The sequence below is a fragment of the Rhinolophus sinicus genome, linkage group LG11 (assembly GCF_036562045.2).
Source record: "Rhinolophus sinicus isolate RSC01 linkage group LG11, ASM3656204v1, whole genome shotgun sequence".
NCBI classification, from domain to species: domain Eukaryota; kingdom Metazoa; phylum Chordata; class Mammalia; order Chiroptera; family Rhinolophidae; genus Rhinolophus; species Rhinolophus sinicus.
This window is the reverse complement of record NC_133760.1, coordinates 71,750,053-71,775,788: the sequence shown is the minus strand read 5'-3', so window position 1 is coordinate 71,775,788 and position 25,736 is coordinate 71,750,053. Positions and strand designations below refer to the sequence as shown.

Here is a 25,736-nt window from a genome sequence, read left to right as displayed (position 1 = left end):
TGCATTTTAGAACAAAGGTGGCTTTTTTTTTTTCTCTGTAGAATCTAAACATATTTTACCTCCTGTAATGTTATTCCAGATAGGACGGTGTACATATTTGGACAATCCTTGGATGAATGAAAATAACTGAACTGGGATGCTATGGCCTATAGCCATTTAAACAAAATCCATGAGAATACTAATGCTACAGATGTTTGAAAACAATAGGTCTGTGGCCTCCTAATTCCAAGGCTCCCTTTGGGGCCAACTCGTTTAATGATCCTGTTATTTAAAGCAAAAGTTCCAGTTAATACCTCTTTGGAATTAACCATGCTAATAATATAGTGCTTTGAAATTGTCCTGTGGTCACAGTCACATGAACTACTTTACCTGGATTATTTTTCATATCAGTAAATTCATTTTTAAGCAAATGGTCAGCTGTGGAACAAAGGAGAATATGCCACTGGGTATAGGCCACTGGCAGCCAGACTGGCTCCAAACTGAGCAATCTCCATGAGCCAATAGCCAGTGGTGACCCATGAGTGATGGGCCATAAAAATACAGATATATATGGGAGGTAAATGTCAGTGATGCTTTGTGAAACTTTCTTTAGGAGGCATATTCTCCTTTTAAGATCTTAAAATAAGAGGTGATGGTGATGGAGTTACAGAAAAAAGATTACTAGTTCACACACATACAATTTAATATTTGGTTTAACACCTGTCACCGGCTTTACAGATACGTGATTTGTGAGAGTGGAGAAATATAGACCCCTTGGCTTGAGTTTTATTAAATTTGTCCTTTTAACTATTGAGGCCCTGGCTCTCCTTAAGTACATGAAGCTGGAAGATCTAAGATCTCACAGGACTAAGAAAATACTGTCACAGGGTTGCTGGCTGCAGGGACTAGAAGACTCGAGAAAGAAGCAAGTTTGCTATCATGTACATTTACTTGGCTTTGGTTGGCTCTGGCCAGAACTGTTGTAAGATTCTAATGACAGCATGACATTTTTCCAGGTGATTTTGCTAACTAATTGCTTAACAGGAGCTTTTCTAAAGACTGGTCATTAGCTATGATCTCTCTCTCTCTCTCTCTCTCTCTCTCTCTCTCTCTCTCTCTCTCTCTCTCCCACACAGGTATATTCAGCTGCTGAAACTAATAAATAGTCTCCTCCTTGATTTTACTGCATCATACCCATTTCCCCACAATATCATCCAGATTCAGAAATTAAAAACCATCAGAATAATCTCAATTATAATAGCTGCCAGGCTAACACTAAACTATCACACAATTAAGGTCTATAGCGTCTTAATTTCATGCCTCATCCTTTGTGCACTGAATACATTGCATCCTACTCTTGGGCCTTATACCTTTCTTAAGGAGAAAGAGTGCCCTTGAACAAGGGAGGCCATGCAAGGTAGGACCCAAGAAGGCAGTGGGTGAAGATGGTCGTTCAGGAGCGGGCAACAGGGAAGGTGAAAGGGACTCCGGAGGCTTGCCAGCTAGGAGGCACACTAAAGGAGTTGGAAAGAGAAGATTCCTGGACAGAGCAACCACAATATAAAAGATAACCATTTGAAAAGATTGAGAGCCCTGGGTGCTAAGAAGTCACTCAAAAGATCTTAATGTCTGTCTGTATGTCTTTGTGTCCTTTAATACATAATCAGTATCTATTAGGGCAGACAAGTCATGCATAGTAGTGGTAATATCTTTGGTGCTAAGATTTGGAGAAAGTCTCCTAGTTGGACAAGTATAAAGTCCAAATGTAGAAGGTAGGGTTGGGCTTAGTGACATTTTAAATATTTCTACAGTGTTAACATCCTGGTCTGCCAGCCACTGTGGATGTGTGTATGCATGCAAAGATGCCTCAGGGGTATTTTATAGGTTTCCCTCTTGAAATAATAATAATAAAAACTGGTACTACAAATGCTTTGATTAGACCTTTTAATTTAGTGCTTAAAGCTGTAGGGCCACTTAATTATGGCTGACAAGTAACGAACTCTTCCTAATTTCCCAAACTGTCCAGGCTTTGCGTACTTACAAACTCTGTTGGGAAATAAAGAGGTAGAAACCTGTCAGTTTGCATTACGCTGGTTTTGGCCAATTGGAAAAGACGTCTTAATACATCTAAACTACTCAGATTAACAAGGTGTTGCCAGAGCCACACTGCTGTATGTCACTTGGTTTACCTGTTGACACATGTTAGTAAATAAACAAGAGGGTCATCCATCAGTTGGTTTCAAACTCTGGAGTTGGGGAATTATATATTCTGCAGAATTGCTCATGAAAGGAAGAAAGCTTGCTATTTCGAGACTGTTTATCTGTGAATCCCATTCCATGCAAAAGTAAAAAAAAAAAAAAAAATACATGACACACTGTCAAATGATCTGAGTAAGCTGACATCCTTTCTGAGACCTTTTAAGGGACAGGCACTGAACACGTGTAATGAGATTTCCCTGCATCTTCAGAGGAAGGGGAGAAGATTTTAGCAAGAGCTGCTCAGAGTGTTACAGATTCCGGCTGAGGGATGATTCTCAGTAAGGAGCACAGGAAAGGAGATGATACATAAAACGTTTTGTTTTATCAGAAGGTGCTTTTGTTCATGCTAAAATTTTCTACAGAAGGCAAATAGTCATTAAAGAGAAGCTTTTGGAAAAATATAGGATTGTTTTTCCAGATCCCAGGGAATCTGGAATATGTTTAATGAAGAACTCTTGATGCACTACCTCGTGCAACAATCTGATTCATGGAGATTTCACGGCATCAGTTCAGAGTGTGGGAAATATTTTTTTTTTTTTCCAAATATAAGTAGTTGGCTGACAATTCTATGTAGAGAATTAACAAATAAAAAAACAACATACTACATTTTATAAGAAAGCTAAAACAATGTTGTTTCATCTGAAATAGGTATTAAACAAACTTAGAAAAACATCGAGGAAGTGAAAAGGTAAAATATTAATCAGGGATAATTACAATAAAGAGAAATGCTAAATTTATAGTGGTTGATAGTTTCTTCATTGCATTAAGGTCTCTCATTTCTCTGGAGACCGTGTTTCTATCAGAGAGGAATTCAGCTCATTTTTTTCCATGTAGTAAGTCCATCTTTCTAACATCATCTCTCAAACAGCCCATCCTTTCCCACTAATTGTGGGTCTCACTTTACTACAGATGAAGCACGTATGTACAGCAGATCCTCAGGTAACTCATTTCGCTCAATGTTGTTTTGTTATAATGTTGATGAGATGCCACAGGAAATAACTCTTGTTTATATCAATCAGCCTATGGTAATCAGCCTACTGGTTTCATTATCTGTCATTTTGCTTCAAGTTGCAGAACCTATCGAGAATATTAAATGAGGACTTTAAGTCGTCTCTACTTTTCTATTCTGAGTGTCTGCCTTACTGTGGGCGTTGGTAATGAATAGTCTTGTAATTTGTTTTAGTATCTGGCAAGGCAAGTCTCCACACTCTGTTTTTTCTTTCTCCCCTTTTTAAGTTGACTTAGTTATTCAGAACTCTTTATTCTTCCATTTAAATTTTTAAGTAAATTTATCAAGTTCTTTAAAAAAAAAACCCTGAACACACAATGTGATATATAGATAACATATTACAGAATTGTATACCTGAAACCTACGTAACTTTACTAACAATTGTCACCCCAATAAACTTTAATAAACAAACAAAAAATCCCTGGAATTCTGATGGACACTGCAGTGAATTTATAGATTAATTTAAGAGTTTTATACTTGTATATTATACTATGAAACCATCCATCTTAAAGTCATGGACTGGTCTAAATATCTATTCAGATTATTCTCCATGACCTTTATTTGAATTTCAAATTTTTCTTTATAAAGGTCTAGGAAGTTACACACGCTTTTGATAAAGTTAATTCCTGGATACCTCATAGTTTGGTGGTTACTCTGAAAGGTACTTTATTGTTCTTTATATTTTCTAGCTGACTGATGGTGGGACCAGCTTTCTCAGTGTGGTCCATGGAAGCCCCAAGACCTTTTGGGCGTCTGTGAGGTCAAAACTATTTTCATCATAATACTAAGGTGGTTTGCCTTTTTAATTCTGTTGACATTTACACTGATGGTGCAAAAGTAATGGTGGGGAAAACTGTTGTTTCCTCAGCATGAAATTAAGACTGTGGTGCTAAATTATATTCATCATTGCATTCATCACCACGCACTCAAAAAAAACAAAACAAAACCAAAAAGACCCAAACAAAAACAAACAAACAAACAAAAAACTCCAACCAATTTTATATAAGAATGTAAAATAGCATTTACTTTATATTAGGAATTATAAGTAATCTAGAGATGATTAAAAGTATATGGGAGAATATGTGGAGGTTATATGCAAATGCTATACCATTTTACATAAAGAACTTGAAAATCCATGGATTTTGGTATCTATAGGGGATCCCCTTTAGATACTGAGAGATGACCGTACACTGTTCTTTGGAAGGAGATGCATAGCTCAGGGTAAGGCATTTTTTAGGGTGATAACATGGCTATAGATGGAAAGGAAGTATCTTTTAAAAAAAAAAGACAGAGGTATAAGCCACAGGAAAAAAGAGACACAGGATGGAGTAAAATCCACCCAGGAAGAGGTAGGTGGACTTGGGGTCAATATCACAGGTGGGAGAGTCAGCCGTGAGGAACACCTCAGATCCCCTGATGCTGGAGAACAGGAGTCATGGGGAGCCAGTACGTTTTAGGTACAGACCTAGAAAGCTGAGGGTCACTATGCTTACAGAGTTGAAAGGAGCGTCTGCCCTCAAATATCCTAAGTTAGGCGTCATCGAAACTTATGATCTAGTTCCTATGAGAGCCTGATTTAGAAAGAGAACATTGTTCAAGATTGAATCATGTTTTCATTTCTATATGTGGGATTAACTATGACCATCCCTGATTGAGACGGCCCTTATCTATTATATCTCACCCTACAAAAATCACATTAAAAGAGGAGAGAAGGCCGGGATGATTCATTGACAAAGAGACTGGATCGAGGGAAGGTGCTGCTTGCTTAGGTCACAGGACACCTCAGCAGAGGCTGACAAATCCTTCTTGGCAATGTTAGTTCCAATAGAAGGGACAGAAAGCCCAAACCAGAGGGGTGCACGACAGCGCTGCCAGCAGCTGTTTTATAGGGAGTAATATACCCTACTGCTTTCTCAGCATTAAATGCAGGTAAAACAGGAAGGATGTTAAAGGAACGCAGACTCAAAACCAGTTTTAGAATAGAGAGAGCTCAGCGTCCTGAAGCGCCCCTATGGTTTGTCTGGAGTTGACAGAACCCTCGTCCTTTCCTTTGGACACTAAAGCTGTGTGTATAGTACAGAGGCCCTGGAAGCTTCCCAAGCATTACCATCATGTTGTCGCTGGTATCAAGGTACTCCTCGCATCCTCAGCTGACTTTTCACTTGGTTAGTTACCTGTGTATGCAAAGAACCACTGTGACCCTGCATACCATGTGTTTCCTTGTTTTAAGCTAACGGAAGGTACTCACAGAGCTGTACAGCACTGTTAGGCATAGGCAAATGGAGTCTTCACTTGCCTCTTCTAGTCAATGATCCCTGCAACCCGGTTTATTATGCCCCCAAAACAGCTTCTGATACATAGGAATTAATCTGTAAGCATTGTCATGAGCTAACTAATTGGTGTGACAGCAGATTATTTATTGTGGGGTTGTTATGTTGAGTGGCTAGTCAAGTGGCGGGAGAAAAGGTGAGCAAATAACACACCAGAAATCCTCATTCATTCCACAACAGATGTGGAAAAGGCGAAAGTGAATTCATATCAGTTATAGAGTACATAAAAGAGAATATGGTCTTAAAACTTTCTGGTGCATACATTACATAGAATAAGGCTAACAGAATGGCAAGAAAGTAGTGTTAAGACATCTGATTCAATACATTGATAGAAACTTGTTGATAAAAATAGTTTAAAATTAACATTTCCATTGTATCATATTAGATAATGGAAATCGAGGTAATTTACTGCTATCAGAAAAAATTACCTTCTTAGGTAATTGAAATATTTCACTGACCATCTGAAAAATACTCATAGCTTTTCTTTATATATAGTGCAAGACTAAATTTTAATTTGGTCCCTATCTAGGTGCTCGCAGACACTAAATAAATGTAGCTCAAGCAATGGGTTTTTACTATAGATAAACATACTTTACAAACTAAAAACTTTTTACAGATTTATATGATGTTCTCAAATATTCTAAAGAAAAAGACAATTTGTTTGAGAGCCAGAAATTGTATCGTTCAATTTGTCCCTAAATCATTCAGTGACTCAGAAGCAGAAATTGTCACCAAGGTTTTACTTTCAGGACAAGGTCCTGCCTCTAAGCCACACTATACAAAAAGGCGGGAGAGAAATTTTTAAATTATCTGTTGTATTCTTTTTAGGGTAAGGGTACTTTTTGGTTTTTTAACACACAAATTATCTTTTGCAACGTGTTGTCGGTGTTTATGGAAATGCAAATTTTCAGATCTATTATTTAGTCATTAGTAACCTGAATTCATGGTAACATATAATACTGAGAGAAATTTTAAATCAAATTTATAAAGAAATAAAAAACTTTTACAAGAGAAAACTTATGAGTATGTTATCCTAGAAATATTAGTACATCATTACTCTCAAAGAAAAATATTTTCATTAACTGCGCAGTGTTTCATATACTCTCTTCTATACACATACATCCTTACGCAGAACAAATTTTATTTATTATTTATCACTACACTCTGACAATGGAGTGCTAAATTAAAATGCCACCCCGATGGCAAACACATGCTAATGACGTAAGGACTGCCACACTGCAATTTCTCTCAAAGAAAGTAAGCAGACCAGCCCTCTGGGAAAGCGTCTCTATCCCGTTCAACTGAGACTGAAAATGAGAACACTGGGAGTTAGATGGGGGAGCCTGGCAACCAGAGGGCCCAGACAGAGCCTGACTGCACAAAGCCTGCCTGCTCATCCCATGCGACCTTTTGTTTAGGCCACCTCCACGAACGGCTCTGGATTCACAATAAACCTAGGTACCAAATCTGTGCAAAAGATCTCAGGTCAAGGTGAGCTCTAAGGAATAGGTCTCCCTTCTTATATCGTAAGTCACAACACATGTAGATTTCAGGAGAAAGATGGGACTGCTATTAGATGTATTGCTGTTGTTGTCTACAAGAAATCCCTTGAATTGAAGAACAAATTGTTTCTTCTTTAAAAATAATAGCTAATTTTCATCAACAGGCATGTGATTAAAATAACACAGTTAGGAAAACGAAGTTTCAGCATTATTTTGAATCCTAGATTACAAATAAAAAGGATGTTACTATTACCTAAATAGTACAGTTAATGATCAAATTAAACCAAAGAAGAAACCCAGTTGATTTTGCCACGGTATAAATCTCAAACATTTCTTAAAATTAAGAAAAAGAAAGAAAAAAGCTTTCTAGAAATTTCACGTTTTTAAAATGAACGATCTGTTCTCATGAAACACATGCAAATAGTGCCCAGGAAGGGAAGAAGGCATTAGAGAGAGGTCATTTGTTTCATTTAATCTATTATCAACTTGTAAAATCCCTTTATTCTGCAAGTTTGCGCTGCCAATGGAGAATTTGAAGATTTCCAAGGATGGAAGAGAACTGCGTCAAACCTGATCACCATCCTGAATTACAGAAACAATGGAAACAGGTTAGATTACTAGGTACTCTTAATGCATCTGTGATCTAGCTTCTGTGATCCAGAGTTAATGCTTCCTCGCCCCTCCCCCACCAACAAGGGTCTGAAATTCTAGTTTATTCTTCCAATCGTGTTATGTTTTAAGTAGTTAGTTTTTGCTCTGCGTTGTGAAACAGCCAGTGTTCGGTTCGAATGCCCTTTTGTAAGCCAGCCTGCCAGGTTACAGATGTTCTCTCTGCCACAGCCTGATCATTCTGTGCCATGCGCTCATTTGTTCATTCAGTAAATATTTATCGAGTCACAAATATACACTGGGCGTTTTTCTTGGCACTGGAGATCTAGCAGTCATTAAAACCCAAAAGCCCCGCCCTTGTGGAGCTAACATTCTAGGACAACAGTTATAAGCACTACAGAGGAAAATAAAGCAGGGAAGAGGGTGAGTGAGATGCTGTGAGTTAGGGGGAGGCTGCAGATTGCAATCACTTTCAACACCTGACACTGTCAGGTGTGTGTGTGGGGAAATAAAAAGGCGCAGAGGCTGGAGTCCAACTCTGAGCCTCACACTAGAGACCTCTGATGTCCAATTCAGCAGCCACAAGCCACATGTGGCAGATGAGTACTTGCAATGGGGCTCCTGTAACTGAGAGGCCCTGTGAGAGTAAACACACTGGATTTCAAAGACATTGTATGACAAAAATAATGTAAAGTAGCTCACTAATTCTGAATACATTTGTATACTGAATACATTTTGAAATGATAATATTTTGGATAGATTGGGTTAAATAAGCTCTCATTAAGTTAATGTCACCTGTTTCTTTTTACTTCTTCAATATGACTACCAGAAAATTTTAAGTTACATACACGGCTTCTGTCATATTTCTGTGCGAGAGCACCATTCCAGACTCCCTTCTGAACGGCCATGCATTTTAACTGAGTGCATATTTAATTACACAGGCTTACTCAGAAAGGGGAGGGCAGAAGACATAGAAAAATAAGAAGATAGCTTCTATAATTATATAACAGGTACATAGTAGGGTCTAATTTCCCACTAACTAACTATGTGCCCAGAGCCCAGCTGGTAGCTAATAACCTCTCTGCTTTAGTTTCCTGAAAAAGGGATAATAATAATAATAGTATTTATTGTAAAGGGTTATTGTAAGGAATACAAGTGAAGTGCTTAGAATAGTGCTTGACACATAAGGGTTTGTCCTTATTATTAAATAAACATCCTTATTTTTTGGAAAAAAAATAGCCCTACAAATATTAACCCTTGGCTTTTGTGATGTGGTTGAGACGTTTATCAGAAAATGCCATTGGTTTGAATCAGACAGCCTTGGAGGCAGGGCAGCCAGTGCAAAGCGCATGACTAGGGTTCTGGTATCTGAGAGACATGGGTGCAATCTCAGGTTTGTTGGATTTTAATAGCGACGGCACAGCCTTGTACAAGTTGCTAACCTCTTCTGAAGTCTCAGTTACCTCTTTTGTAAAATATCTATTTTGTAGAGGTGTTTAGGGAACTATTGAAGCAGTGTAAATACAAAACCCCTACGGCAATAGACAGTCAATAGATGACAAAATTACGACAACGTTTGGGCAGATTTTTACTCTTCTCTACAGTACACACTAACCAAGGATAATGATTATGACGCTCGAGAGAGTACCGTCTGCAAGTGTTATCAAGCATTTGAGTTCTTACACATGCCATTGATATTGTCATTTATTTACTCACTTTTAAAAGTACCCCCTAAACATTTACTAAATAACCCTGTTAACTTGCAACTAACTACAACTAACGGGATATAACTGCATGTTTTAAAAGCCTCTCCTTTGCTACTTCAGAACAGTCTGCAATTGAGATTAGCTTTCCCTTCGATCCACTTCAATTACTGAGACTGCACGGATTTTTTTTCCATGCAAGCATTTAAATTTTAAAAGACATGTTTCCTAGCGTCACCAGGCTGTACAGTTGAGCAGTGGTACAGATTTTCACTATGCGTGACGGGAAGGCTTCTATCTGGTGGATGTGAGGCACACAGGGGACAGAAAGTGCTCTCTCCGCTTCATGAAGGGGCAGCGCGACCCCTTCCTATGTCACAGGGGAAGGAGAGGAGCCTCTGTGGGCTGGGGTTCTGCTCACCTGGCTCTGGTCCCAGCTGGCCGACCTATTTCCTCTACAGCAGTGGGAAAGCCACTAACAACCCTGGACGTCTTCAGTATAAACTACAGATAAAAACGATTTGAACAACAGAAATGTTATGGGGGATAAAATGCCAGAAGAGGTTTCAAAAAAGTTCGTTAAAGAGCGTGGGACTGCTGCTACCACAGTGGGCCATCATAAAAGGGACTGGCCGTCTCATATTGTTTTCTAATTAATTTTTTCCTAAAGTGTACTTTCGTTATCATGCTACCTAGGTATGTCCTTTCCCCTTTTTCCTGGCTCTGAGTGTTTGGTTCCTGACTCTTTCTGGGGTCAAATGCTGGAAAAGACTTGAAAAACATAGGAAAGCAACAGAAACAAAGCTCTTAGCAGACGATTTGAGTTGAAAACCACCCAAGCAAACTCGTCTATAACACTGCATGCGAAACTGGACAGGGATACGCAAACTAGGACTAGAAAGGTTGATCACTTGTCTCTTGATCCATTGTTTCCAATGAAACTAACTAACCTGTCTCTGTCCCAAGTACTAAGAACTGTGTGGTGTTGGCAGCATAGTGCTGGCTGCTGGGGATACAAGTGACCCGGGAATACAAGTCCAGTACAGAGCCTGCCTGCAGGGGGCTGACGAAGAGACAGATAGGACGAATAGATAACGGCCTATGTCATTAAAATAATTACAACCGTGATAACAGAAAAACGTAACAACCTTTCAAAACTCAGAGGCCCAGAGTAACTCTTTCCTAGCAATTTCTTGCAATGGGATTTCATCACCTCTGCGCATTCCTACGATTAACAGCTTTCAAAGTTAAGAGCTGCTTATTTTTCATTTAATAGCATTTATGCTTTTGCACTTTAATGTTATTTTTCAGGAGTGATAAAGGAAAGATGGTTCTCTTTTCTAGTTGTAAGAGCCCTTCAAATTCTGGCGACAGCTTCCAAATAAGATTAGAGACCACGCTGAAAACATAATGCATAACATTAATACAGCCTCAGGTGTTTTGCTTTGAATTCGTATCAAAAAACACTGCTGAACTTTAGAGAAAAATGGCCTCTATTTTCCCTACAAAGCATTAGTAATAGTTCTGATAAAATAAAAGTATTTTCACTGCCTTAGTTCGAAGTGATCTAATAGGAGGCCTGCAAAGGAAAGAACTATTCATAATAGCAAAACACAACACCACCACATTAGAAACAATGGCACATGCATGCACGAACATCAGTTACCTGTTTCCTTTTCTGCTGGGCCTAAAACATAAGAAAAGAGAATTGAGGAGAAAAGCAAATACCACCCATGTTGCTCACATAATATAGAAGGCTAATCCAGCAAAGAAAAGTCGCTCACTTCCTATTTCTAACTTAAATTTGACTTTGTTTGTGATCTGATCCTGAGCCTAAAACAAAAGCTGTTTATTTTTTAAGATACAAAAAAGGGGAGGAAAGGAGGTAATACAGAGCACAGACTTTTTTTCATCTAATAAGCATGCATTTTGTTATTTTGAAAGGAGACTGCTCAGGAGTTCTATCCAGCTACATTTCTAGGATCCATTTTCTAGAATGTTCTCACACTGGAGGTTAGAGAGGGTAACTCCAGAAAGGGGAGAGGTGGGACAGCCCCTGTTCACTGACCATTTGGTCCTATTTAGGCTGTTCTCTAACAAGGCTTGTTTGTATGTGTGATCAGAAGAATAACACCATCTCTCAGATCACGTGTGGTTGCCTTGTTTGTCTGTCTTACTGATTAATGAAAGAAGCCCATGCTTGTGTACAAATAAAAGAAGGGTCTTCATTTGGACATAACTGAATGTACTCTATGATTAGAAATAAACACAAAGATATACAAATATACTGCATATTTTTTCAGTAATCTTGGGTAAGGTAATGGTCAACTGGATGGTTAAGAACAAAAGGATTCTCATAGTTGTTTTGAATAATGTTCATTATATATTTGGATAAAACAATATTGTGTTTATTAAGGTTGTCCACATTTTTATCTCTGCCAGATTTGAAAGGCTTTAATATGTCTATTTTTATACCAATTCTTTCAATCCGCGTTCATAACACTCACTATTCCCAAAGTATGAGAACTGTTTGAATGAGTATTCAAAATGTGAAAACCAATCTGTTTATCTTCCACTTTCCCCAAAATGATCTAATATTCATTGCTTGTGCTTTAACACAACATGATATCATAATTAATGATGTTAAACTGGTAACTAAGGAGGTTTCATGTTGTTACTCTCGTGATATAATATTGGTTGCTATAGTGATGGGATGGCTTTTTTGTTAATCACTCAGGAGGTTGGTTATTGCATGCTTGTTAGAAAGCTTGATCATATTTGGAGAGAAAAAAGGATATGACACAGCCAATTATCTATCTTTTTCATTGTCCCATTTTGGTGAAACTATCATAATATCAACTAATTAGTAAATTTATAATTCCTTATGTACAATTTTATATTAAAAGTTACTAAAAATTTTCTAATGAATGACTTACTTTTTATTTTTATAAGTATTAAACACTGAAAACTTTTTTCCTCCCTAGTTAATACTACACTATATTAGCTAGTTTTATAATTAAAGAATTTAAGGTCCTTTCTATTACTTTCATCAATCAAAGGACTACTGAATAAAAGCTGATTGTATGACTTTGCCACAAATTTCAATCTACTTATTTCTAAACATCTTAAATATCAATACCTTAATGAATAAAACCTAAAGAAAGAGGAAAAAAAATGCACAGTCCTCTCAAGAGATCTAATCTTCCAAATGCATCAATATATTGCAAGCAATTAAAAGTTGCAGGGAATTCTATCAGTTTATTTCAGCTCTCATGATAAGCAACAAGTTTCCTCCTTCTCTGAGTAACAATGCAGAATAGAAAATAAAACTATGTAATACTACACTGTTACTGATCAGAAAAGAATACACTGTCCATAGTTTAAATGTTAAACATACTTACAGTAATGTCAAAAAACACAACCCATGAAAACACCTTTTGGTTTCTTGAAAACTCAAAATAAGAACAAAGGACAACTTAAGCACGAATCCTGGGTCTTTCATTCAAGCAGAGTCCCAGGAGGCATATTAAAGCAATGAATAGGAAAAAGCTCTTCAGTTCACCAGCTGAGATTTTAATGAGACATTTCCCTTTGCCTCGGTACAGGTTTGTTCAGGAAAGGAAAGGACTTCGCACAGAAAATTCAGTTAATAGGCATTGTTGGCTCACACTGCCACTTTGGCAATTGCTCACTGCACTGACCTTCTATTTTGGCATATTCTGTGAGTCTAGTGTAATTGATCAAGGCAGCTTTCTCGAGACATTTTCTGACCACTTTTTTCACCTCTTCTGCTGGTATGGGAGTGGCAATATCTTTCATTAAAACCTAGAGAGAGAAAGAGAGAGAGACAGTGAGGGGGAGGAGACAGAGAGGGAGGGAGGGAGGGAGGGAGGGAGAAAAGAAGAGAGGAAGGGAGGTAAACGGGAGGGAGGGAGAGAGAGAGATTGCATAAAATATTAAAGATAAATTACACAAATTGTTCTAGACCTGACTGTTAGTAGGAAGGGGTCCTAGGTAATTCCGGGGGAAGTAATGAGTGGGCACTTCACAACTGGGCAGTAAGCCTCCAATCTGGGTTTCCCCTGTCAGAGCCTCATTTGGGCACCAAAACCTCCCACAGGCCAAGCCACCACTCATGTGACTGTCACTCTTCCTCCAGGGACCCATGACACCATTAGAGCAGCTGTTTCAGATCAGGATTAAAGTCCTTGGGACAAGTAATAAATAAAGTTTGCCTTCCACATCCATCCCTAATTTAAAAGCTTTAAATGTTTTGAAAACATATATGAAAACAGGTAACAAAAATTCCATTAAGAATAAGCGTCATTTTTGAGCTGTGTAAAAGTCAAGACCGTGCCTTTCACTAATTGAACTTTAGTTATTGTGATCTACTGAGGAAGGAGAAAACTTCCTTGTCTTAGTGAAATGGAACATTGAATGTTAAAATACATGAAAACTTTCTGAAATTAGAAAAAGACTGCTTATTTTCTGCTGGGTTCCTAAACTGTGTTTTTGGATTTTCTTTCTTTAAAAATATTACCAATAAACTTTAATAAGAAAAAAAATATATTACTACTGGCAAGGGGAAAATGCAATTATATCCAGAATTCAAAATATAATGTATTTCATCATTTTTATAATGACTCACCGATAATTTTCCTTAAAACTTTCTGGGTGATAAAACTGCTCACAATAAGTTTTGATTACACTATTAATCAAATTCTATTTTTCCATACAGTTAATGGGGTTTTTCTTCCTTTGCTTACATTCAAACTATAAAGTATACAGCATAATGTTACTATAGAGAAGACAATACTTTTAAGTGTTCTTACTGTCCTATTAGTCTTTCTTGAAAGAAATCATGAAAGAACATAAAGACACGCATTTTATGCTTTCTTATTTCATTCTCTTTCGATCAACCTGGGCACTAAGAATTTTATAACCTCAAATTTATTAAATAATTTTAGCACTGATGATCCTTGACGATGTATGTTAATTTTGTTAGGCGAAGTTTCCTTTTAAAAATAGCAAACTTCATCATTGAAAAGCCTCCTCTCCCATCAACTTCGATTATTCTTCATATTCTCATATTAAAAATCTTTGGCACACGGACATGAATTGGGTAATTTAATTAGAACTGCACATTCGACTCTTTATAGCCAGAAAAATCCTTCTACTTATAGTAAAAAATATACAAACATGAAATGCACTATTATTTTTAATGTGATTGTTGCTAAAATTTAAGATTAATTTTTTACCATATGCAGAACCATAAACTTTACTGTTAGGCTTTCCCATGGTGACAAACTTTTAAATAATAGAAACAGCTGTTAAAATTAGAATGTATATATGTGTTACAGAGGTGAGTTCTGGGTTGAAATCAGGCAGTAGGTCCTATCACCTAGGGGCTGGGCACAATTCACTCGGAGAGGGCGGAACTGAATGCCCCTTTCAAGCAAGCACAGGTCAGGTACTGGTTGAATACAGAAAGGGAGACACCACTTCTGTGAGTTTCATGCTTCCTCCCCATGTTCTTCCAAGGTATCATAAGTATCAAGAATTCACAGGTAGATGTTATTTTAGCTTTCTAAGATGTCAGTAAGCACAGAGATATGAAAATGAAGATATGGCTTTTACTGCTTCTCTCTTAATTCAGTAAGAGATGTGGTTAGTGACTGTTGCTGGAGTAAAGGTCACTGTTCATCCTGTCACCTGTTAGGGCCGAGCGTGAGGGCAGGTCGCCACCACTAACTGTTCCCTGCCAGGAGGGGAAAGGAGGAGGGGGCCGTCCCTTAGAAACAGCTGACAGAGCAGTTGCCCTAGGTACTCAGGATGGGATGTGGTGCCAAAATGTAAAGCTATCTTTCAGGATTTCATCTTATCCATGACACCTTAATGAATACGATAAAATGTATACTTTAAAAAGCTTGAGTTACATGCAACTATTAATATTATAAAAATTCTATTAAAACAGGCAATTACTACAACAATACTTCAATCACACAACTGACAGCAATCAAGGATAAGACAGGGATATATAGATGAAACCTATCTATAAGCCAAAGAGCTCATTTTATCCATCAGTTCTGGCCCTCTTCTCCCAGCTCCTTAAATCACTGAAGAAAATGTTTTCCCTTTTTGCTTTTCATAGAGGTGCTAATAAAAAACACACTATCTAGAATTCATTGGGCAGGAAAATGGACAAGAACAAGTGCTTGACGTCAATAAATCAGGACCAGAATAATAATAATAATGAGCTGTAGATGGTCTCTAAACATTCTTGTTAGTACTGATAAGGAGTAAGAGCTGTCCACACTACATAACTGTTAGCTGCCAACGAACGTATGAATCATTTTATAGACAGATGACAATGATACCTAATTTCAAACCTAGTCTGCCACAAACACAGGAGTGAAATATACTTTCATTAATAAATGGTTTTTCAACATGGATATGAAACCTTGTTGACTATTTATTTTTTGAGGGAAAATGAATTTCTACAACTTATGAGTTCATTAAAAGTTAACACCCAGATTGAATTGAAATAAATTCTGAGATGAATTTGGAATACAATGAATGATATGTTTGTGAGTGTTAAATGATAAAGTCTTACAGGTACAAGGAATATGACAGGTAGAAATACAAATAAATCAAGAGGAATAATAAAAGAACTGTGAAGTCTGAAAAACATAATTATACTTAATTAAAAAAAAGACTGTTTCATGAGGGGAAAAACAGATGGGAAAAATAGATACTGAAAAAAAAAGTGCCATGAACTCAGCATACGATGGCAGTGGTGGGTTTTAGAAAGGCTTTGGGGAGGAAGAAGCAGGATGTAGGGAGAACGTCAATGTAGCAAGAAAAGGTGAGAAATTGATGACATGTGCGGGACTCAGGACACACTCATGAGAAATGAGACTGCCTGCCTAGTTCAATAACTAAAATACACAGCAGCTGACAACGTAAATAGGATTTATAAAGTAATGTTCTAACATACCCTTTCCAGTAAAGAAAGTGTTGCTTTCAGGGCACCTTCAGGTCGTCCAAAGGGAAAACAGTATCTTCAAAAACAAAAGGAGGAACAAAAATGTCAAACATTTAATATCCAAATTGCGAAATAATTCCCTCTTCTGTTACCTGGCAAGATTGGAGAACGATGAAAAAAGGTTACAGAGCATCAACCCATCTGGGAAAATGTGAACTGCTGAGGTTTTACCCGGTCCCATGATTTAAATGTCAGAAGAAACAGAAACAGTAAGGGTGCAAACTGTGATGAAAAAGGCTCCAAGGTTTTGATGACACATCTACAGAAAGAATATATAGTAATCAGAAAAGAACCACTGGGCTCCTACAAGTAAAGATACTTAAAATGCATTCTGTAATCATGTCTTCGTTAAACAAGCTCTGTGATGGGATGAAATGACTTCCCCATTTCTTTCCGCAATTATTATGTGTGCTTTATGATGGAAACACACATCACAGACACATTTCTAGGACAAAGTTCCAGCTCCCCTTTCCTGACATTTGCCTGTCTATGCTGGTGTCTAACTCCCCAACCTCCCCACACAAAACACACACCTTCTGCAGCTTTTGCCCATGGAATCATTTATCCCAAGCATTTCTAGGCCCCTGTATTCTTCATACACACCTACAACTGAAGGGCAGGTTATGTGGATGTTCTGAAGTCAGGGTCAGAGGCTGAGTGAGTGGGCTCCTGAGAAGTGAGTTGTCACCTGGTGGTGACAGGTTTATTGCTCTTTACAAGGGGGTCCCTCTGCAGGCCACTTTCCACTTAAAGAGAACAGAAAGTCAGGGCCACTTCATCCAGTGGGAACGCCTTGTTTTGTTGAGACAGGTTCAGCAAAGCTCCCCTCCCTGACTGCTGCCAGCCCCCACCCCCACCCCCAAGATCCAGTGCTACAGGCACCGGGGCTGCCCTTCGGCTGCCACCTTGCTCTGACTTAGAAATCTTCAAACCAACAACTTGAAAAGAAATGTACTTATTTCCTTTGCCTTGGTAGACATAGTATCTACTGAGATGTAATTAACAATGAAATTATTTTTTTCACATTGTAATTTTTTCCAAAAAGCACATCTATTTTAAGTTAACTTTGCTTTATAGGACCAAATTTTAATGCGAAGTAAAAAGACTGATTTCTCACAGAGCAGTACTTAAGTATACAGAGAGTGCCAAACAAGTATATACACATTTTATGAAAGGAAAAAACTGTATTAAAATTGTAATACTCAATATATACTGATGACAAAAGATTACTACAAGTCATGTGCATACATTTTTTTGGGCACCCCCGGTATATTAGGATGGGGTTTTAGTTTTGTGCATCTTTTATTAGTTTCCGATAAATGCCAATAAGTGTCATATAAATCTAGTATTCTTCAGAACACTGTTTATCATTTCAATTCCTAGAAAAGATTTCCTTCCCTTAATCTTGCCTCTTTGCACTGTTACCCTTCCCCCCACAACCAATTTATTTTGATAGTTTTCTTGTGCAGTGGTGCTTTTTAGAGCATTAGCAAATTAGCAAAGTAGCTTTAATCATTTTGTATACCATAAACCTTAATCCACCTTTAAATAAAACACAAATTGGGTTCTTGTAGTCCCCTCCCCTTGCTTAAATCTTTTCAGTGCATTTGCATAATCCACTCATTGTCTTGCCTATTGTTTATTTCCATTAACCTGTGGGTGATGCATTTTATGAATGGAATGTTACTGATCCCCAGATTACATTTAGCATTTCAGGGCTCTGAGGTCCCACTGGGCATGTTCTGAATTAGCATTAGCTGCCCATGATGTGTAAATAATTCAACACATTTACAGAGTACAAGGAAGCCTGAATCAATAAAGTACAGAAAATAACTGCACAGAAGCTTAATTAATCTTTACAAAACAAGTTTTAAAAGAAGGGAATCATTTTGTCCTGCCTTTCAGGATAAATATTTTGGGTTTTCACCACTTTGACAACTCTATAATAGCAATGCAAGGTGGAAAATACTCAATTATCAAATAAAATTTAACCAAGTTTAATACCTAATTGGAATAAATTGAAATTCCTCTTACACCCACTTCAGTAATTAATTAACAGATAAATGAGCCCGTATAGACCTGTCCTATGACTAAAATGTTTCTTTTCCTTAGCCATTTTAGATATAGTATTTATTTTTATCAAAGTTATGAAAAACAGCAGTCTTTTACGTCAGTTCTACTCCACTCCCCAAGTAACTTCTCTAGAAAAAAAAATTACTTTTAATTGATTCTTTTGGTATTTAAATAACACATCCCCAACCTACGCACCAATATTTTTAATTCTTGATTTTTCAGTTTTAGATATTCTAAGTTCCTACTATGGAAGAGAAGCATTGTGTTTTTTTAAAAATAGCTTTATTTAGTGATGTAAGTGATATACAAAGAATTTCACATATTTAAAGCATGTCATTTATAAGTTTTGACACATGTATACATCTATGAAACCACCACTACAATGAATGTATATATTCATGACCTCCAAATGTTTCTTCCCCACCCATGGGGCCCAGGCAACCACTGAATTACTTTGTCATTTGGATTAGTTTGCATTTTCTGTGATTTTTGGTAGTAGGAATCATACAGTAAGCACTTTTTTGGTTCTCATTTCTCTCACTCAGCAGATTTTAATATTTTCACGCTATTGCATGTATCAACAGTTCACTTCTTTCTATTGCTCGGAAGTATCCCAATACAGTGCATATCCTTCCTTGTTCATGGTCATCTGGCTTGTTTGCACATTTTGGCTATTGTGAATAATGCTGGCATGAACATTCACCTAAGTCTTTGTGTGGACATAAGCTTTCTTTTTTCTTTTTTTTTCCCAAGTAACTTTTTTATTTCAGACAATTATCAATAAAGAACACAAAGCAAAAACAAATTCTAATTTTTTCCAAAAGATATACAAATTTTAAGGACAGCCATTCATTTTATAAAAGGGTACACTATCTTTAATTATCTCCTTTATCCAATACATTCAACACCACAGGTATCTTTCGGTGAATCCATCCACTGTCAAAGTGAAGTTCAATTGGACATATGCTTTCATTTCTTGTGGGGTAATACCTAAGAGTGGAATGGCTCGGTCACATGGCAGGTACTTACATTTTTAAAATCTTGCCAACTATTTTACAAAGTGGTTTTTAATTCCTATCCACAGTGTTTGCAGAGTTCCAGTTTCACATCCATGACAATGCTTGTTAACTCAGTGTTTTTCGTTTTTGTTTTAATTTTAGCTACACTAATAGGTAGCTTTGCAGTTTTAATGTATATTTCCCTGAAGAGTAATGACGTTGAGGATCTTTTCACATGTCTTTTCACCATCATATATCTTTGGTGAAATATCTTGAAAGAATTTTGTAATTGAGATATTTCATTTCTTATTAAATGTTAAGAGACATATTCTGGGGAGAAGTCTTTGTGGAATGTGTATTGTGCAAATAGTTTTCACATTCTGAGCTTCATCTTTTCATTCCGTTAACAATGTCTTTGGAAGATCAAAAGTTCTTAATGTTGATGAACTTTCAGGTAACATTTTTCCGTTATGAAAAGGTAACATTTTTCAAAACCACGTCTATCATGGTTTTGGTGTTTTATGTAAAAATCTTTGCTGAGTTCAAGGACACAGATTTTCTGTTTTCTAGGTCTATCCATTTTGATCCATTTGTTGAAAAAAGTATACCTTGCAAACTGTCTGTACATTTGTTGAAAATCAGTTGATCATATGTGTGTGAGTCTTTTTCTGGACTGACCATACCACACTATCTTGATTCCTGTAGCTTTATGAGTCTTGAAGTTAGGTAGTGCTAGCATTCCAACGTTACTGTTCTTTTAAAAGTTATTTTGGGCATGGTAAGTTCTTTGCATTTCCATATGAATTTTAGAATCAGGTTGTCAATTTCTACAAACCGTATTGGGATTTTGATTAAGATAGCATTGAATTTATAGATCAATTAGGTTTTCTTTTATTTCTCTCAAAAAGACTTTGTACTTTTCAGTGTACAGGCTTTGCACATCTTTTGTCAAATTGAACCCTAAGTACTTAATAATTGTTGTTGCTATTGTAAGTGGTATTGTTTTTCAATTTCAATTTCAGATTGTTTGTTGCTATTATACAGAAAAAAATTGATCTTTATATATTTAGGATCCTTTTCTAAACTTACTAGTTAGAACATTTTTCTTTGTAGTTTCTATAGAATTTCTACATGGATGGTGAATAAAGACCATCCATTTGATTCATTTGAATCTTGATTTTTACTTCTTTTCCAATTGGATGTCTTTCTTTTCCTGATTCAATGCACTGGCTAGAACACCCAGTATAATTCTGAACAGAAGTAGCAGATATCCTTGCTTGTTTTTGATTTAAGGTGGAAAACATTCAGTCTTTCACTATTAAGTATGATGTTAGTTGTAAGTCTTCCATAGATGCGCTTAATAGGTTGAATCTATGACATACAGTAATAATAATTTTAACACCATTGTTTATAAATTCTATCTTTTGTGTCATTTTCAGTTTTAATTGGTTCTATACTCTTCATTGGTCATATTTTACTGTTTTTTTTGTATGCCTGGAAATTTTTTACTGGATGCTAGGCATTGTTATTATACCTTATTGATGGCTGAACACTTTTGTATTACTTTATTCTTGAACTTCATTTTAGAATGCAGTTAAATTACTTGAAAACAGTTTGATTCATTTGAATCCTGATTATAACCCTTATTAGGAGAGACCATGACAGTCTCCCCTAATAAGGGTTATAATCAGGATAATTTTTTTTCCAGTACTGAGGCAGAACTCTCTGATTATTCCACCTAATGTCCATGAATTAGAAGGTTTCCACTCTGGGTAGTAGAAACTAGAACTATCAGCCTTGTGTTAGCTTTGGGGGATTTTCCCCTGCAATCCTTTCACATAGTTCTTTGCCTGACTTTGGAGTTTCCTCACATACATATACTGATCAATTCTTAGCTGAGGCCTCCTTAGGGACCCTCAGCAGATACCTGTAGGTCTCTCTACTCTCTCTCTTCTTTAGAACTCTGACCTGAAAACTCGCATTGTCTTGGCCTCCCTAGACCTCCAGCTCTGCCTCCTCAGTTCAGGATGTCTACTGGGATCCACCCAGGTTCTTCCTCTCTGGGACACGTCCTGAAATGCTCTCCTGGCAGTAAGCAGGGACAATTAAAGGACTTAATTCATTTATTTCCATTTTTTAGGAATCACTGTTATTCATCGCTTTATGTTTAGTGCCTTAAAAAGCAGTCCCCCTGACCCCACCCCCTTTTTTTGCCCTTTAAAAAAAAAAAAAAAAAGATTTGTTTCAGGCGGGAGGGTAAACACCCGTTACTCCCTCTTGGACATGGAAGCTCTTTTTTTTCCCTAAGTCCACTTACCACCACCCTAAACATAATTCCTGTCCTTCTTATCCTTCTAATGTAGTTACATCATTTCAGGGGGTTATATCTAAATTCACTATCTATGTTACTACATTAATTATGTAAATGCCCTAGATAACTGAGACACAGTATTTGCTATGATTACTTTTTGTGTCTTGCTCACTATTTTGTTTCTAATTAATACTTGTCTTTGTTTTTAATTTCCTGTTTTTATATACTGAATATAATACAACTGCAAACTCTAATACAATCTAATTAATACAATTCCGCACTCTATTCTAGGTGGGTAATAAATCTTCTCTCAACATGTTAAAATATCTCAGTGCTTTGACAATTTGATCTACTTGAGGAATTTTCTGACTTGCTCCAGCTACAACTGGTTGCTCTCTAAGCTCAGTCATCACTTTGGGGTCTCTATTAACCATGACTAGGAGGAGTGCCCGCTCTTTTATGCTGATTTCCTGTTACAGGGATCTTAACTCCCTCTGCTTTTTTTTTTTTGTTTGTCTGTTTTTTTAATTTTTATCCTTTTTCTCGGTAAGCTGCAGTCTCCAGAAAGGGAATATGGGAAGCACAACTCTGAAGTCCCACGTATCTGAAAATGAGTATTATTATTCTACCATAACCTGTAATCAAGAATCTTGCTGGTATAGAATTCTAGGTTGAAGTAATCTTTCCTCAGAATTAAAAAGTCACTGATGTCAGTATCACTGGATATCAGTATCACTACTCACATCAAAATGAAAGCTGCAGAAATTATTATTTTTTTAAAATTCTGTTCACTGCCTGACACATAGTAGGGACTCAATAAATACCTCTAGAATAAATCAAAATTGGGAAGCCCTTCTATTAGGTTGGTGCAAAAGTAATTGCGGTTTTTGCAATTATTTTTAACCTTTTAAACAGCAATTACTTTCGCACAAACCTAGTAATTCTTGATTCTTTGTATTTAAGGATCTTCTTTTATCCCCAAGAATCTGAAATTCATGAAAATGTACCGATTAGTATCTATTTTAATCCACTGTGCTGGATACTCAATAGGCTCTTTCCAGCTGAACACTTATGTCTTTTAATTCTGGAAGTTGTTTTGGAATAATTTTATTCAAACTTTTCTGCCTTGTCTTCACTGTGTCTGGAATTCCTATTATTTATGATGGAATTCCTAAGCAGATCTTTAATTTTCCTTACCTTTGTACTCCTATTTTCTTATCCTCCCAACCCTACTTTTTGCAAGGTTTCATTAACTTAATCTTTCATTAGTGCGTATGTATTTGTGTGCCATTTACATACAATTTCTAAGAGCTTTTATTTGTTACAAGGTTTTCTTCCCCTTCCTTCCTTCCCTTCCTCCCTCCCTCCCTTCCTTCCTTACATTTTTTTCAACATCTTGGTTTTGTTTTATACTTGCTCTACCTTTTCAAACCTCTCCAAGAATATCAGTAATAGATTCTCACCACTCCCTCCTCTTCCATTTTCTTCTTCCCATATAATCTTCATTGTTTTCCAAATCGCTTTTTAAGAATTTACTTGCTTTGGGCTGTGTATTCCATAGCAAATGCTTTCCTCAAATGTCTAATCATTTGGCTGTCTAATCATTTTCAAAAGTGCGGCATTAAAAAACTGAATGGAAGCTCTGCGTACCTGTGTGGGCACACTGGCCCATGGTCTTTGTTGAAGGGGAGTTTGGCTGGGCTGTTTAAGTGGGAGTCTTTACTGTCCAGAGGTTAGGACTTTTTTTCTTGGGCTAGTCAGGGTCCCAGGGGAAGACACTTATAAACCTGCCAGCCTACATTTGGGGAGTCAAGGGTGTGAGCTGGAAGAAGGCTGTGCTTCTCAGATTTCAGGATAAACGTTTATTTAATCTCCATGTTTCCACATATAATCCCTATCTCTAAGTGTGCCTGATGTTTCCTCTATCCCAATCCAGGTACCCTCTAATTCTACTCTTTCCAGGGAACAAATCTGCAGCACTCTTCCAGGGGATGAGAGGGGCAGTAGGCTAGCTACTGAGCTGGGAAAGAGATGTGGGGATCTAACGAGTTTTAAGCACATTTACAACAAATCTTACTTCACTCTTAATTTCTACAAGAGTTTGCTTGATACTGGCAATTCCTAAACATTTTGGTTACTGTATGACATAAATCAGATTGTTTCTCTGTTTTTCCCACTGCCAGCTTTTCCTGGGTGGCTAAATTAGATACCATTCATCCGACTTCCAAAATATTTTTCCCATTTTTTCCCCCTCTCTTACTTTAGTTGTCCTTGTGGGTTTATGTCTTCTGAAAAATATTGTTCTGTTATTTTAGTCAGGTAGTGGGAGGAAGCTGACCCAGACATGCATTAATCTCCCATCTTTAACCTGAAGTTCCTCATTTATGTTTAATTTAGTTTGTCATATTGTGTTATCTGTGCCTTTGAAATATATTTCTGGAATACAGCTAGACCCAAATAAGATAGTTTATGTTCTTTCTAAATTTTAACGTAAGTGGCTAAGGACTGTCATTTGGTAGAATCTTGATGAAAATCTTCATGGACAATTCAAAGATTTTTACAAATTTGCTTATGTGGACACCTAAAATTTCCTCTGTTATATTTTAGTCCCTTTTCCTCTTATCCAGTCTTCTATGGACGCAGAAATAAACAGAACTGGCAAAATTTATACAAACTCTACAAATATCAAAAGGGAATATAAAAGTCAGCCCAAAATATCTAGACCAATTCATTTCAGTTCTTGTCCTTAGTACATCAAAGAAATAAAGCTAAAAAGGGATTAGAGAGTATATCTTTAGATAAATTATTAAAAGAGGATGTGCATGTAAGAGAAAGACTAAAACTGAGAGGAAATGAATACGGTAAATAATGTGGAGAACTTGTTGTTCCCTTCCTCCCCGTGTAGTTGCTGGGCAGCAGTGAGGGGGACTGATCACCCCTGGCGGGATGGTGGTGGTGGCTCTGATTAGGCTAATTCAATCATGGAGATCCCACTGCTCTTTGGTGACTAACTGAGGGCGTCCTGTGCATGGACGCTGCCTGGCCACTGGGTTTGGTTCAGGACGGGTCCGTGACCTATTTAGGGCAAATGAGATATGAGAGGTAGTTTGCTAGGATTTTCTAAGGAAACTTTTTATGATCTGAAGAGAGCATCACAGAAAGAGATGGCCTCTACTACCGTGTTTCCCGGAAAATAAGACCTAGCTGGACAATCAGATCTAACGCGTCTTTTGGAGCAAAAATTAATATAAGACATGGTCTTATATTATATAAGACTCGGTATTATATTATATTAATTATATTATATTATATTATATTATATTATATTATATTATATTATATTATATTATATTATATTATATTATATTATATTATAGACCCGGTCATATAGTAAAATAAGACTGGATCTTATATTAATTTTTGCTCCAAAAGATGCTTTAGAGCTCATTGTCTGGCTAGGTCTTATTTTCGAGGAAACACAGTACTTGCTCTGAAAATTGGCATGTATGGATGTGTGGCCAAGGAATGCTGTGTTCTTGACATCAGTCTGGGGATGAAGCTGTCCCATGAAGGAGGATGCCATGTGAGAATCAGAAAGAATCAGAGCTATGACTACTGAATTCAGCTGGTCTGGAAGTCCGTCCTACCTGAGACCTGCAGGTAAGTAAGTACACACATTTCTTGGTTTGAACCCGTTTGAGGTAGGATCTGTTACTGGCAGATGAAAGCACTGATACAAATAACCGTGGTGAATTATACAGTTACTGATATAGATATTCAACTGAATGATAAGTTCTGTCTCAGTGTCAAAAAAGGGAAAACTCTTTTTGATTGGAAGGCCCGTAGAGTAAATTTAAGGGTCTCTACCCAACCTGAGAGACAACACTCAACAACAGCAAAGGAAGAAACAGTCTCCGC

General features: G+C 37.0%; 1 protein-coding gene across 2 annotated transcripts in view; it reads right to left on the bottom strand.

Annotated features, from left to right (window-relative positions):
- CADPS2 (calcium dependent secretion activator 2) overlaps positions 1–25,736 on the bottom strand; it is a 471,665-nt gene that overhangs the window by 94,798 nt on the left and 351,131 nt on the right. The window contains exons 14-16 of one of the 2 annotated variants that reach the window (XM_074315663.1): positions 16,389–16,452; positions 13,093–13,216; positions 11,058–11,078 (exon numbers count right to left, since the gene is read on the bottom strand). In XM_074315663.1, coding sequence (XP_074171764.1) covers positions 11,058–11,078; positions 13,093–13,216; positions 16,389–16,452 — 209 coding nt within the window. The remainder of the gene's footprint in view (positions 1–11,057; positions 11,079–13,092; positions 13,217–16,388; positions 16,453–25,736) is intronic. The other variant, XM_074315664.1, reaches the window with a different exon arrangement.